The sequence below is a fragment of the Seriola aureovittata genome, chromosome 22 (genome assembly GCF_021018895.1).
Source record: "Seriola aureovittata isolate HTS-2021-v1 ecotype China chromosome 22, ASM2101889v1, whole genome shotgun sequence".
NCBI lineage: Eukaryota > Metazoa > Chordata > Actinopteri > Carangiformes > Carangidae > Seriola > Seriola aureovittata.
The window spans coordinates 12954328-12969598 of record NC_079385.1 but is presented as its reverse complement, the minus strand read 5'-3'; the positions used below and the strand labels follow the sequence as shown (position 1 = coordinate 12969598).

At 40.4% G+C, this 15271-nt stretch overlaps 1 protein-coding gene across 2 annotated transcripts in view; it reads right to left on the bottom strand.

Moving 5' to 3' along the window:
- The window catches only part of exoc4 (exocyst complex component 4), a 110210-nt gene that overhangs the window by 88351 nt on the left and 6588 nt on the right, over positions 1-15271 (bottom strand). For both annotated transcript variants that reach the window (XM_056367680.1, XM_056367681.1), the window contains exons 4-8: positions 15072-15265; positions 13229-13338; positions 10852-10952; positions 10556-10710; positions 5835-6015 (exon numbers count right to left, since the gene is read on the bottom strand). In XM_056367680.1, the coding sequence (XP_056223655.1) occupies positions 5835-6015; positions 10556-10710; positions 10852-10952; positions 13229-13338; positions 15072-15265 (741 nt within the window). The remainder of the gene's footprint in view (positions 1-5834; positions 6016-10555; positions 10711-10851; positions 10953-13228; positions 13339-15071; positions 15266-15271) is intronic.

The following is a 15271-nucleotide window of genomic DNA, read 5'->3' as shown; positions in this document are numbered from 1 at the left end:
ACTCGAGTGTGTGTGCGTGTTTGTCTGCATATATGTGTGAGTGGGTACACATGCAAACCACATCTCTCTCAAAGGCTCCCCTGACAAACACAATCATTTCCACCACAACTATTCAATGTAATTCTATCAACCAACCAACCTTGTTCGGCACTTGAGTGGCTTGGGTCTCGCCCCAAGCTTAAATCAGTCAACTGGGCTGATTGCAAAGTTCTATTAAAAAGTAGAGAAAAGCTTCATGGAAGTGTGCCTTTGTAATTCATTACCAGCACCCGTTTATTTCTTCCGAACAAAATGTCCTGATGTCACCCTTTGTGCCAGGAGAAAGTGTATACTCATCTTCCATTCTGTCCATTAGGGCCCTAATACCAACAAATCAGAGCAATTAAGAGAGCGTCACTCAAAGCTTTGCAGGTGAGCATTTGTCATTGGTTAAATTCCAGAGCATTTAATTGTCTAAAATTAAAGAAATAAATATCTTCATTTCCTCTTTCCTTGTTCCCATCCTCTCCTTCTTATTAAGTCATCTTAAAAGCAGCCGAGAGAACAATCTCAACACTTTGTTCCTCTCTCAACGCTTATTGAAATCGGCTGTTTTCCCACTAAATCCCCTGGCTGGTGTCTTGTCACAAAACATATTGACTGATATCCCTCGCTGCTAGTTTGAAGTTAAAGCCCAAAGTGTCCTTGGCCGTCAAAGAAAGGTTTCTGTATACACCCTGTATTGATTGTGTTCCAGAAACTTCAATAACCTTCACAAGTTTGGACAGAGCTTCAGCCACAACTACTCCCGCAGCACTGAACTACCGCTAACCAGTGGGGGTTCCCACCTGGAGCGGGCCGCATCAAGTCAATCTTCTGAAGGCTATCTTGTTGACGGAGGAAAGGAAGATGTGCCTGTGTGTTCACTCAAACCCATTTTATTTCTCTGTGTGTCCTTGCTGTGTCCCCAGCATTTATTTATTGTTGTTTCAAATAAAAAAGAAAGCAGAATAGAATGGAGTTTCTATGGATACAACGCTGTAAAAACATGTCCTTATCTTTATTTCTGATAGTCAAATTAGCACATTACTGTATAATTTGACCAAATAGCAAAAGAGAGGACAAAACATATTAAATATATCTAAATATAGAGCACTGACAGCATTCCTATTCACCAGAAGTGGTTTAAATTATGGGTGAACTTTAGCATTATGGTAACATTTTAAATTCAATTTTCTCTGTTATTGCTCACTATAATGACTAACTATAATGAGTGGTCTTCACCTACTGATTTCTTTTCATTTTAGCTATACAGTAAACAAAGTTAATCATGGTATTTAGTGACACATGAACCTTTTGGTTTTACTTTAATTGCCATCACAGCAGCACCTTGTCTCCAGGATTATGAGTATGTGAGAATACAGTTCATAAAAGAACACTGAATTCTCTGATTTAATATTGTACATATGCTGTGCACATAAAAAAACACCTGTGCAGTTGCATTATAATATCCCCAAACTATACAAGCTGATGATCTTCCAAGTTGGACAACTGCACTAACCTCAACTGAGGTTTTATTTAAAGTTTAAGTCACAATAGCATTTACAGCACAGGAACAAATACTGTGTCCTCATTTGCAACATAGTCATATAATGTATCAACACGTCAAGGAAGCTATTGCAGAAATATGCATCAGTATTTGATTAAGTCTGGTGATTTTGATGTAGCAGATGTAAGGGTGATGGTGGTGGTGGTGGTGGTGGTGGGGTAGGGGGGGTGGGGGGGTGGGTGAGGGTGCTGAGAGAGATGAGACTATGCGACACCAAGGAGATGGTAGACTTCAATGCGCTCCAGCGATATGTAAATATGACAGCGCTTTGGAGGGCAGAATAAATGTGACACATTGATTAAAATGTTGGGCGAGAACAACGTAGCTATGTCTGTGCTTCATATCTAATTAAAAGAGATCATTGTCTTCTGGCTACTCTCTGGCAGTTCAATTCGCCTCGTTTTCACTCTGTTGATGAGCTCAGAGAAGCCGGTGCATATTTAAGCCACTTGTATATTTAAATATCTTTGGCACAAACATAACATCCCCTTTGTCTTGGTTAATCTACAGCAACAAAATGAAGCAGATTTAGACTAAGATATAGGCTCTCTTATGAATCAAAAAAGAGCGGGTGGCAGGCATGTGATCGGGAACACACAAAAACAGGAAAAGAGTATTAGAAGATTCTGTTAGAAATGGTTGTTCAAGTATCTATGATCTAGAAACCAGTCTTTCAGAAGGCAGATAATAAACATCCATCCATATTTTTGAATGCCGGCTCAGAGTTCCTTGTCTGCAGAAAGGAAGTCACTCATTAAAAGTGTGATTTGCACTCTAGTCACACACTTGCAGAAGACAACGGACATGGCAAGCAGTCACCCAGCCACAAATCCATGCAGAATGTGCAAATGGCGAGCTAATTAACAAACTCATACGCCTCATACCAAACAGCCGACAAGGTCAAAGGGTGATGGACGTCAGTAACCAGAGGCACAAATATACATTAAATAATACTCCCACTCGGCGCTCTTAATGAAGAACGCATGGAGAGGTTTATGAACTGTGATCTTTTATGAACTACGTTACCCAATTACCTGGTAAAGTATTGTGACTTCTATCTTATTAATGATTCAAAGGAAACTTGTGGATATTCTCGCTTGGCACATAATGTTGTTTAGACTAACATTAACTCAGAGAACATTGCATTAAACTTGCCAGGCTGTCAGGCTGTCTTAATTGTGTGATGGTGCTATACTGTATTTTCTGAAGAGGAAGAGAGTCACATTAAACATTTATGGACACACACAAATTCAAGTCACTCTGATTTCCTAGAAAAAACAGATTGCTTTGAAGAGCAAGATAGTTTCTGATGGAAAAGGGTAGAAAGGCAGTCACAGATATAAAGTAGTGAAGGAATGCTGTGGTGCACACTTGGAAATGTAAATTCAATAATGGTGTGAATAAGCAATAGATATGTTCACACATTCTACAGAAAGCCACTGGAAAAATTCTGAAGTGGCATTAAAACACCTCCATCCTGCATCAATACCACTGATTACCATTCAGTCTTTTATGCCTTGAATCAATACTTCTGCAATGAAATAAACAACATGCAGGAGCATCACCAGCATTTCGGAACAGGGATTACAACCAATACATGAATCTTGACTTTTAAAAGCTTGTTTACCTACTCCCATTCACTCAGTCACACATTGATGAACGCAGTTTCTCAACCGAGGCCTTGTAACTGGGTGTACCCTGAGTTTCTGTCGACTCTTGCATCTGTCTGCTGGTATGTCATGTGGAAAGGTCAACCTGGTTTCTCCACCGCTCAAAGTGGGGAAAAAACTAACACCTACCAAGAGGTTTCAGTGCATGTCAAAAATGTGAAGTGCAATAAGTAAGACAGGCAGGGATTCAAATGATTTAACTCTAAAGGGGGAAAAAAGATACTAAAAAGAAGTCTTTCTGGTAATTGGCAAAAAGGTAGAGAGACATTTTAACATGTTTCAACAGTCTCAAAGAGAATGAAATGACTTCCTGGACACATAGCAATTGCTACAAAAAAATGACTTGCCTCTGTCTAAACTGAATGCCCAAATTAGCCTAACGTTGTGGTAGACAGTTCTTCCGTTCAAGCTTTTTGGAAGTATAACTTGAAAATTGCATATTTTTCAGGCAATAGAGAGCTATTGTTTTGAAAATTAAAACTGAATACAAAGACAAGATGCAGTAGTTACTGTAGAACTGAAGAAAAATAAACCCAAGAGAGAAAGAAGATGAGGGAATAACGAAGATCATAACCAAATTCTGACCAATGCTGAGTAGGTTCCTGCCCCATTGTGGGTGTTAAACGTGAGATAAGACCTGCCTCAGCATCCAATAATATTCAACAGAGCCACTGTGGGAGCAGTAGGAATTTAATTTCTCTCAATGCTGATATGTGACTCTCTAAGACAGAGAGGGCTAAATGAAGGGGGTGAAAGGGAGTGTGGGAGTTGAGAGAAAAAAAGAAAGGAAGATAATAAGATTAAGAAGGAAATTACAAGGAGTATGAAGGGTATGCACAAGGTATTGGGACACTGAGAGACTGTAATACATACGCAGCAGGAATGATGCTGAAGAAGGTAGGAAGGAGCAAGGGAAATGGAAATGCAGAGAGGGAGAGAACAACGAAAAAACAACAAGCAAGAGACATGAGAGAGATGGCAGGGGGGGAGGGAGGGATGGACGAGGGGCCTTCATATTGATATAATCGGTCAGGAAATAATAACACGAGTGAGTGAATAAGAAAACCTCATTTCACGTAATGAGTATTCTAATCAAGAGATTACATTATCTCACATCGCAGAGACGAGGGAGAGTGGAGTCCCTGGCAACTGGGTGCTGGCAGTGGTCACATGCCTGGGAATGGCTTAATGCCACTGGTACAGCAGAGCTATTACAGTACATGCCTATGCACATTCACACCCTCAGAAACACACACACATACACCTAAACACTCCTGTATTTATGTATACAAGCATGCCAGCTGAGAAAAAACTAGTTAGTGGAAGAGGAGAAGCCGTAGTGCCTGAGCTAGAAATAGATAGGCTTTCAATTTAACTGGGCAACAGCATTGTGCTTTTTTTTTTTTTTTTTTTACATGTTTATCATCTGTAAAAACACGAATGTGTGCTGAACAAAACAAGACAGCAAAAAAAACGATCAAGTTTGCCCTAAGAGATGTTGTTTCCTGCAGTAATTTACTGCCCAAAAAAGTTAAGTTCTAATGTATCTTATATTTTTATATACTGTACTGTAAGTCATGGATGCAAGGGGAAAATTCTAAAATTAAGGAAGAAGACTCTCAACCTCTTTAACAAAATCAGGCTTTCAAGCAAGTTAAAGTGTAGTTATACACATCAGGCATGCTTCAGAAAAATGACATAAATATAAATTACACAACCCCCAGTGAAAGAGCATCAGGGAAAATTGTAGTTTTCTTGGGTATGAACACAGACAGAGGCACAGACACACACACACCGATCGCTTTGAGAGCAACGACTGCCACAGATTTTCCTCTGAGATTCACCATAGGTCAGCTCAACAGCTGCTCATCCCCTCCGCCAATCAAACAGGAGCAGGGAGCAAGAACCCAGCATAAATACACGCCAATTAAAGAACCTAAAATTAATCCAAGCAATCAAGCTTCCCCTGTCTTTTTCCCTTGCTACTTCTTGCTTCGACAGATTGACTGCCATCCATCACATCGCTGCCAGTTTCTCTCCTGATTAATCTACTGTAAGAGAAGGTGAATTAAATCAGTGTTTTAGAAAAGGGTGGAAGATAAATCAAGGAGGAACAAATCTCCATGGCAGTGAATGAAAAATAAAAGCCTGGGGGTATGCCTGCAAGGGAGGACAAAACAAACAACCCTGAGTTCACCATGAAAACATCTTGTCACCAGGTGCAATGCTACAATATGGTCCCATATAATTAGTAGCAATGGTAAACATAATGAAGACGGGAAAAGAACAAGAAGTCCATGAGTTTTTGCTCACAGAGCGATACATTATAATCTACTGGACTGAAAGACATGGCAAACCCTGCTTTGTGTTATCCAGTTTCCCCACACAGATTACCAACACTTGATTCCCATTTAATATGAATGGGTGTTAATGTTTATCATTGCATTTTTATTTGATCTCTAAGGTTTTAATATTTCTTTTTTGTGCCCTACTTTTCATGTGCGTACAGGTGACTGTACATAGCGTACATCAATAGTCTATAGACATTTTATTTATCATTTTAGTTCAAAACTGACCTGCAAGACAGTCTGGATTTTGGCAGAGACGTCCGCCTGTTCGTAGAGCTTGATGCCCTCTTCGTGGGCCCCGCCCGGGCACTGCACCGCAATCTGCTGCAGGTGGGCCAGCACCACACTGTGAGCCTGAGCCACTGCCTTGAATTTATCAAACAAAAGCTCCAACAGTTCCAGTAGCAGCCTGCAGAGGGAGCCAGAGGGAGCAGAAAGGGAGGGAGAAAATGAGAAACATGAGGGTAAAGATGTGGAGAAGAGAGGGAAAAGGAGGGAGATCAATACAAGTTATGAGAAATGAGACATGGAAATATTTAAAAGATTGTATACATTTTCTCACACGATCAGTACTACATTCAGTCAATACTTTATTAATTAAGGAAATCAACTAGCCTTGAGCCACCAAGAAACTCAACTTCTGTTTGAAAATTAGATGGAAGGATGTGGTGATATTTCTGGATCCAGGCAGCAAACTACTTAGAAAGTCTCCACAACCTCCTTCAGGTTTGCCTTATATCCAATTTCACAGTATCCATTAAAACAGTTGAGGAATACTGATGCCTTTGATAATCTAATGTATCCACATAGCCTTTTTTTCTAACACGATTCTATGACAACACAGTCCTGGAGTTGAAATCAAAGTACAGTATTCAGAAATTTCCATGTGAGGAGATTATTGAGTATCTCAGCCTCTGCTTGGCCTTGAATGTCCCATTACCTCTTCATGGCTACTAGAAAAATGTATATGTGCACAGCTGCAATCTTTTAAATGATGATATGGTTCCTATTACAATGTATTTACCTACATTACTGAGTGCATTTCACATTATCAAGTAGGCATTACAGTTCCTTCTTTTCTTTCACAGTTCAGCGGATACTCACAAATATTTTACCTGCAGTTACAACCCAGCACCTGGACTGGATAGTGTAAAAGTAGTGAGGTGACCAACCTGGACTCAAACGAGGAGCTACTCTCATTAGCTGCAAATGGCTCTGGCTGAAGAAGAGAGCGCAGCCAAAACCAAACTGACCTGCCACTTGATCCGAGTGCTACACTGTGGATTGGAAACTCACAGTTGCCTCATCTACACTAATGCTTTCATACAGACTTTACTATAGCTGCTTTCTGCACAAGGACAAAGCTTTCAAAGTGAAGAGGGAACACAGGTTGCATTAGTTGAGTCTGGATGAGTACCCAGTGCACCCAAGCCAGTGAGTGCCCACTTTATTTTAGTGGAAATGTTACAGTTAATATAAATACAGTCAGTGTTTGTCTAACACTGGCCTTTAAGTATCTTCCTCTGTCATTTCATTTGGATTTGATTTAATTGGTAATAAGTGAAACCTTTGTTTATTTTATAGATCACTACAGCTTAAAAGTTAAAGAATATTGGCAATTTGAAGTCCCTAATGGACACAGATTTATACAACCAAACACACAAGCTGTGCAAACCTTGAATATTATACATCTTGTACAAATGACATTGCTGAACTTCTTGAACTTATCCTCCCCAGAGACTGTGTCAATGTTCCCTACCCTGAAATCGGTCTTATCCAGTTAGCTTCAGATCTAAGAGAATCTTTCCTGCACCTTCCTGATCAGCTATTCTGCTAATTTAATTGAGAAAAATAATCTGAGGCAAGCTGGGTGCTTCACCATTAGATGACTCAAGAAAGACCTGTTACAACTAACTAGGATCAAAATATAGGCTCCAAACCAGAAAGGCTGCTGCTGCTTCTATTATGTATACCCAGAAGCACCTGAGCCCATACCTCAATGATGCTAAATGAATACAAATTACCACCAATTTAAATGCTGCAATAAAAGAAAGCATGCTAAAAGTTATGGAAAGCGGCCAAGGTTTCCTGGGAAGGTATAAGGATAACATAGTGGCAAGATGGATGTTTCACTAGGGGGCATTTTGGTTGGCTGTCTGTCACTACACTGGCAGTAGCAGCAAGTAAATGTTATTAATGGAGAGGAAAGCAGGCACAAATCACTATGAGCTATAACTCAGTGAATGGAATATGTTCGTGAGACGAAAAGAGGAGCTATGAAATGCCAACGAGTGAGGGAATCTCTCTCTCCCCCTCTCTCATGTAAAAACATGAAGGACAACAACAGAAAGGATACAAAGTGAACACCAGCCTTCAGAAACGGACAAACAATATATGATCATGTACACCTGCACAGAGGTGGAAACACAAAATGTACAGCTCTGACCTTGTCACCTCTCTTTTTGCTCAATATCTAAGTGCATTGGAACCTCACTCACTCACACACACACACACACACACACACACACACCCACACACACACACACACACACACACACACACACACACACACACACACACACACACACACACACACACACACACACACACACACCCATGGACAGACACACAAATACGAAAAGTAGACAGCCCAGTCCTTCTCATTATCTCCCAGTGGAGGCCATCCTAATCCATATCGTCTGTTCTTTGAGACCTCACTTCTCATTTCCCCTCAGGATCGAAGCTGACGCACACAAGGCTGATGAACAGCTAGGAGAAACAGCAGGGAGCACACAAATGGACGTACTTTCCCTGACTAACAGACTGACAGTACATCTCTGTGTGTGTGTTTCACTTTGGACAATGATGGTAGTGCCCACATTAGATTATCATTAAGTTAGTTGCCAGTCACAGACAATTAAATTACAATAAATAGGGGTCTACAGGGTGTTTAAAGAAGCGTGCTGAAGTATTAAATGTGCCAGGTCATCCTGCTGTCATACACAGATGGACATAGAGTAGAAACACATTTACACATCTGCCAATCAGACTTTTCCAGTGACCACTCTACTGAACCGGCAGAAAAAAACAGTACATGAGAGACAAGCAATCAGTCTTGTGATCAATGAGTTTTTCTTGTTTTTAAATTGGATTTAAAACACTTAGCCTTTCATTTTAATGTTCTTTGGGCATTCAAGCATTTCTTCACTTTAAATCTGCTCTCTTTCTGAGGGATTCAGATTAGATTCAGAATCGCCTATATACCAACAACAAAGAAAAGAGAAATAAGGCTCTGTTTTTGTAATGCAAAATGAAAAAGGAATATGAGTTCAAGAAGTCTGATTTGATGTAAATTAAACTGAACTACTCACAGATCAGTGGTGCGTGCTAATAACTTTGGTGCATGGAGAGGGAACCTGCGTGGAGTATCTTTATGAAAGTAAGATTTAGTGAAAGGAGCTGGGAATGAAAATGCACTTTCAATGTGGCTGATCACAGAAGATGTGAATGAGAACATAAACCTCCTAGAGCAAGCCACAGACCACTGTATGTGCTGTAAAGTGCTTAAGTGTTGCCTGCTAGTCTGCAGTGCTATAAAATATAGTGTGCAATAATGCAAGACCATTGTTTCCTACAAGTGGTACATTGGTTGGAGTTTCCATAGCAACAAACCTTGACTTTAAATTGAAGTGAACATAGGCAGAACTAGGTGTGTACGCATCTGAATTCAAACACACAGACAACCCTCTAAGTGTTCAAATGCAATTCAGCATGCTCTGAGACAAATACAGTGTTATGCGCTCACATACATACGCACACGCAGGCGAACTTAAAACAATCTGTAAGCAGTAGAACTGGGAATGAGCTACATGGTGGCCTATTACATTGAGGTCAGATGAGATTCAGTAGGCAACAGGAGAAGGAAGGCAGACGATGCCAGAGAGAACATCCCTGACAGAAAACAAGACGTTCCTCTTAAATGGTTCAGGATCAGTGGACTGAGACCTGTGCTTCCCAAGTCTACTCACTGTATGTGTATGTCTGCAGGCACTGACGTGACTGCTTTTAAAATGTAGCAGTCCTCTATGGCAGGTGTGAAATTGTTTGTGTGTGTATGGGTGTGTTTAACCATGACTTGTCTAGGTTTAAAGCAGCAGAGTATCTGTTTTCATGGTCTGAGGCAGGTGCGTCTCCAGTCCTGGCCTTGACTGTGTTTCATACCTGGTTGACTGTCTGACTATGAACACCCAGGGAATGCATTCAAAACTTGTTCTCTACTGCCTTCACTGTCAACTCTTAATATACTTAAAATACCCACTGCATGAAACACCAAAAATGGCTGGTGACTAATCCAACCCATATTAGTATTTATAAACAGCTGTCAAGTATTAGTAAGAAGCTACAGGGATGGTTGATGAATTTCTATCAGTGAATGTTAAGTTAATAGACAGAACTTTACCAGTGACTGGAAAGCGTGGCCACCTTTTATATAATGACACTGGGGGTTTGATTCTAATGGGAATACACCTACAGAAGAATCAGCAAACAAGCTGCTTTAATAAAACACTTTTGCATAGATGTCGGGATTATAAATGACAGCTTCATTAAGGTCTTTTATCAGTGGTAACAGCAGTAGCTGCATGCTGCTGTTTACACTGATCATTTTTGGAAACAATGCTAGTGCCACTTATTATCTTCTGTCAGGCAAATATGATCATTTCAAAAAGATGGCTTTCATCTTTCCACAGAACTGATTATAGTTTCCTCTCCATGACCATCTATTTAGTGTATTTCCATCCTCATTTACTATTTATCATTAACCTCCAGTTTTCTTCATTTATTTTACTGATCTATGGCAACTCACTCTTCAGGGGATTATTCTCCTCTCTCAGGAAGCCATGATATTTTAACATAGAGTCTTCTTCAACCTCCCTATCCCAATACTTTACCCTGGCTGGCTCTCCTGGGCCAGGTTTTCTCCTCTCTGGTAAGCGTGGTCTGCAATCTGAGTGGTGGACCTCTTAACGATCTGTTTCAGCTCAGGTTCCAGCCGCTCCATTATGGCTTTAATGGTCTCTGGGATTTTCTTCAACTTGGCCAGAGCCTGAAGAAAAAGGACAATAGAAATATTTTACTTAAAGCATAAATATATATATATACACACCACAGAGACATTGAAATAACAGGCACAGAACAGTGTTAAAATTCACAATTAACAGAGTGGAATATTCAGTACAATATGTACCTTGATGAGGATGCCCATGAACTCAGCACTGTTCTCCTCTGGATCAACTTCAGGGAGGTCAGTTTGGTTCAGCTCCCGCGCATCCTGCTGCAGCTCACGCACTAAAGAAGATATATACATACAGATTGGTTAGCACATACTGTAAGTGCTTATAAAATATTTACAAGCATACAAATACAATTATTTCAGTACTGGACAAATGTAAAAATCATTGTTCATATCATGGTGTTTTGAGCCGTCTTGCTCTTAAGACACAACAGCAAAGGCTTTGGAAACAGTTATGTCACCCGGCAATCTAACATTTCAAATCTATAGTATCTTATAGTGGTAAGATCTATATGGCACACATAAAATGCACAGTGTTTTCTTTGGCACACTGTAGAACCGGAAAACCAGAACATAACACCCACATACACCAATATACAGTGCACACTTACTATATTAATATACATCATTCTATTTTAAACGCGCACACCTGAACCTATCCTATTATCCTCCCCCCTCATGCTCTCACCATATGACTTAGCCATATTAGCAGCTAAATTGAGAGTGGCAGCATGGAGTGATGCTGTAATTTCCATTAGATGGGGCCTCCCAATTCCCCATCAAAGCACGTTAAGAGAGTTAATGTTTATGGCAAGTTAATGGACTTTGGGTGTATTTCCTCTTTTTCCCATTCCAACTGTAGTTTGTGTAATAATTATGACAATTACTAGCTACAAATGAGGTACTCTAATGCTATTAGACAAAATGGCACGCTAGGCCACTGATGGAAGCTGGCTGCTGTGTCGTGACCACAGTTGTTAGCATGACAGTGTATAGGCACTTACCACCTGGTGGTAGCTAATTGTCAGTGTTTTCTTTGCATAATGTGGGGGGAACTGTGATTTAGCTTTTACTTTTAGGGCTCCTGGGTGAATTGAATGGACATTTAGTATTTATTAGTGGCATTTCGTACATTTGTGTTTGTGTTTGAGGTCATGGCACACACATAGATGCTGATGTGCTGAGCCAAGTTAATAAAGGAGATGGAGTAAAAGATACACAATTGAAATGACAGCTGTAGCTGACAGAAGCCTTCAGTGGGGAAAGAAGGAGACAGATATAGAGAAAGAAGGACAGACACAAAACAGTTTAATCAAACAGCCACTGGATGGCATAGATATGTTCACACCTTTCAGGTAACCTTGCTTGTCAGGAGCCAATCACATGCTTAAGTTGTTAATGTGTCACTCAGTTGCAGTAGCAATAAGCGATTATGTCTGTGAATGCTGAGTGGTACATATACAGTATGGTCTATGACTGCTTGGTATCCAAACAGCTAAAAACGACTTGGTGAGTCACTAATTTAGAATGCCAAGAGTGGGTGGTGAAAAAAGTGCCAAGCTTAATATAAAAACTCAGAATCACCAAGGGAACACCAAGTTATTGCAGGATTAACTTTTTTCATTATCTTCTTGTTTGCGCTCCTCTGTGCTCTGCCTGGAAGGAATGCTGTGGTGACTCTACGCCCCAACAACCAAGAGAGAATTCATACATTCCCGAATACAGCTATAGCCTGCATTATCAGTCCCTGTTAAAAGCGCTGGTTACCGGTTTGAGTGTAATGAATGCTGTTCCCCTGCTGTGATGACAGAGACGCTGGGTGACTAATGGTACAGATAGGGAGGACAAGATGATTATAATTATAGCAAGGGAAATGTATACTATGATAAAAGTTGAAGATGTTATGACATGTACTGCAAGGAAAGACATGTGGGTGTATGCCAGTGTGCAAAGCTGATTGTGCGTGTGTGTGTGTGTGTGTGTGTGTGTGTGTGTGTGTGTGTGTGTGTGTTTGTGTGTGTGCAATGAGGCAGCAGTGGTGCGTTCAGTCCTTTGTACAAAAGTTTGGATCAGCCATTTTTGTGTGAATTCAGTAATATTGGGTGTGCGTGTGTGTGTGTGTGTGTGTGTGTGTGTGTGTGTGTGTGTGTGTGCATTTGTGTGTGTGTGTGTGGTGTGTGTGTGTGTGTGTGTGTGTATAATGACATGCAAATGGATGTAAGCCGGAGTGGTGCTAATGACTTCATTATCACTAAGAATATCAGCACAGTGAAAATAAAATTGCCAGCTGAAATCCACACGCTTTGTCATCCATAGAGACCAACAACACTACTTTGTTGATATGTTAATCTCTATAGCTCTCCTAATGTATGCCATTTTAATGGAGCGCAAACTATGTAATCTATTATTTTTCGTGAAAAGCACTTTTAAAATTTCCATTTCTTTTTGTTCTCTTTTCCTTCACTATTATCCTCTTTGCACCAAGCCACCACCAATTGTTTGTCCATTATTGCCTCTTAGAGCCTAATCTAATATGATCCAAAGATCGTACCACTGCTGGATCCAGGTGTGCTGAACTGTGATGAATCCAAAAGTTTGCGTGGGGTGGACAGGCTGCTGACATCCAACACAGGCATTGGAGATGTGTCTTTGGCAGTGGAGCTGTGAAGAGAATAGAATTCAGGGATTAATAAAATAAAACACATCATGTTATTACATATCATGCTTTCTGTCTCATATGAATCATGATATTGCAATTGCATGAGAGGAAAGCAACTCCAAAAATTCTGGAGTAAGAGCTTCTCATACACATACAAAAGTTTAGTATGCACTACCAGAACTGTACCCACTTACCTTCCCTTTCCTAAAAAAAACAATCTACTGTTATAACGAAAAGCCTTGCATCTCTGGGTGGGATTGGTGCTGCTTTCCAATGAGCCATTTATCAAGCCTTAAGCCGGAGGTGGAAGCAATCCAGGTCCTTTAAGTTGGGCGGTATAAACACAGTGTGCCTGCTAAGTGAGTGGGGTGTATGGAGGCTGGCTTGTTGTTAGAGGCGACCCAATACAGGGAGGCCAGGACCTGTCACTGGCTGACCCTCAGTAATAAATCACTCTACCTCACCAACCCACCGCTACCATAATTACTGCACCCGCACACAGACACACATAAACACATGTGTAAAAGTGCAAACAACACTTAAGCTGAATGTATTACACAGCATCAACAGTGTTTTTGAAGCCATTGTGCCACATTATCCCCAATAAGTTATATGGCTGCTTCATGAAACTAAGAGAGCGGCCCTGGGGTCACGGAGGCATGGCTTAAGTTATTCTCCTAGTGGCTGCAAAACCTACTTGATCATTTGACGCATCACTGGTGTCACACAGAAAACACGGATGCTGCATTCTGTCATTTTATTTATTTAATGCTAGTAATTGGCTTCTGACATTGTCTCCTAGGTTTAAAAAATAGTTTCTTCCCTAAAAAAACAAACCAAAATATGATGTGTGCATTTTGGTTTGTGTGATGTTCCTACTGTAGCACCTATCATGATGCCTCTTTATTCCCTATGAGTGAATTAATGCTGGTTGCCTCTTTACGGCAGATGATGTGGGGTGTTTTTTTGTCTGTTTCTCTGGAGCTCAGAGCACAAAGTACAAACATAAAGAAGCAAAGCAACAAGTTATACGAGATCTAATTGTTTTTGTCAGTAATTGGCTTTGGTTTCCATACAGTAAATAATTGGCAAGTCGCACTTAGTTGTCCCAGCAATGAAATAACTTATAATGAAGGCACATCTATAAAGTCTAAACTTTTCAAAGAAGAAAGCACTTTGATGGCTATATTTCTGTTGAATACATAATAGCCAAACAATAACAGCTTTTGATAACTCGGACCCAAACAAACTGACTAAAAGATGGATTTGTATAACAGGCAACGTCACACCTCCGTCTCTCTCAACCTTGCACATTTTATATTAGTGATAAGCTGTAAGGAAATGAAATAAAAAGTATTTTATGTTTGCTGTGTGGACCCATAAAAGAACAGCTACAGCTTTGCTGAAGATAATAAGGATGTTTATAAAAGAAAAGAAAAGAAATGAAATGAAATGAAAGGAAATCCCTTATCCCTTACAGTACCTTATAGTTAGATTGTTTTTAACCACTAGTCATGCTACTGTGCAAAATACTGTAATTTCCTGCACAAACACAGAAGCAATAATAAAGAACTAACCACAATTTTTTTCAAGCATAAACAATTAAGTAAATGAACACACTCCCCGTGATGACACTGAAGAACTATTTTCACATTTCTATTCTTGTGAGGACATCTGGAGGCCTCCCCAAAGTGGTAACAACATATTAAAAGAAGTATAAAAAACCGGCCCTTACCCTGGAAGGCGAGCAGCATTTTTGTCCTTGTTCTTATGTCCCAGGCGACTTGTGGACTTGATGTAGAGGTGACGGTGCAGCTCATCAATGAGTACAAGGTGGATGTTGAGCTTCTTGCTGTGGAGCTCCAACCGCAGATCTCCAAGTCCCTCCACCTGCAGCAAGGGGCCTTCCAAGGACTCCACAGCTGACACCTGCGT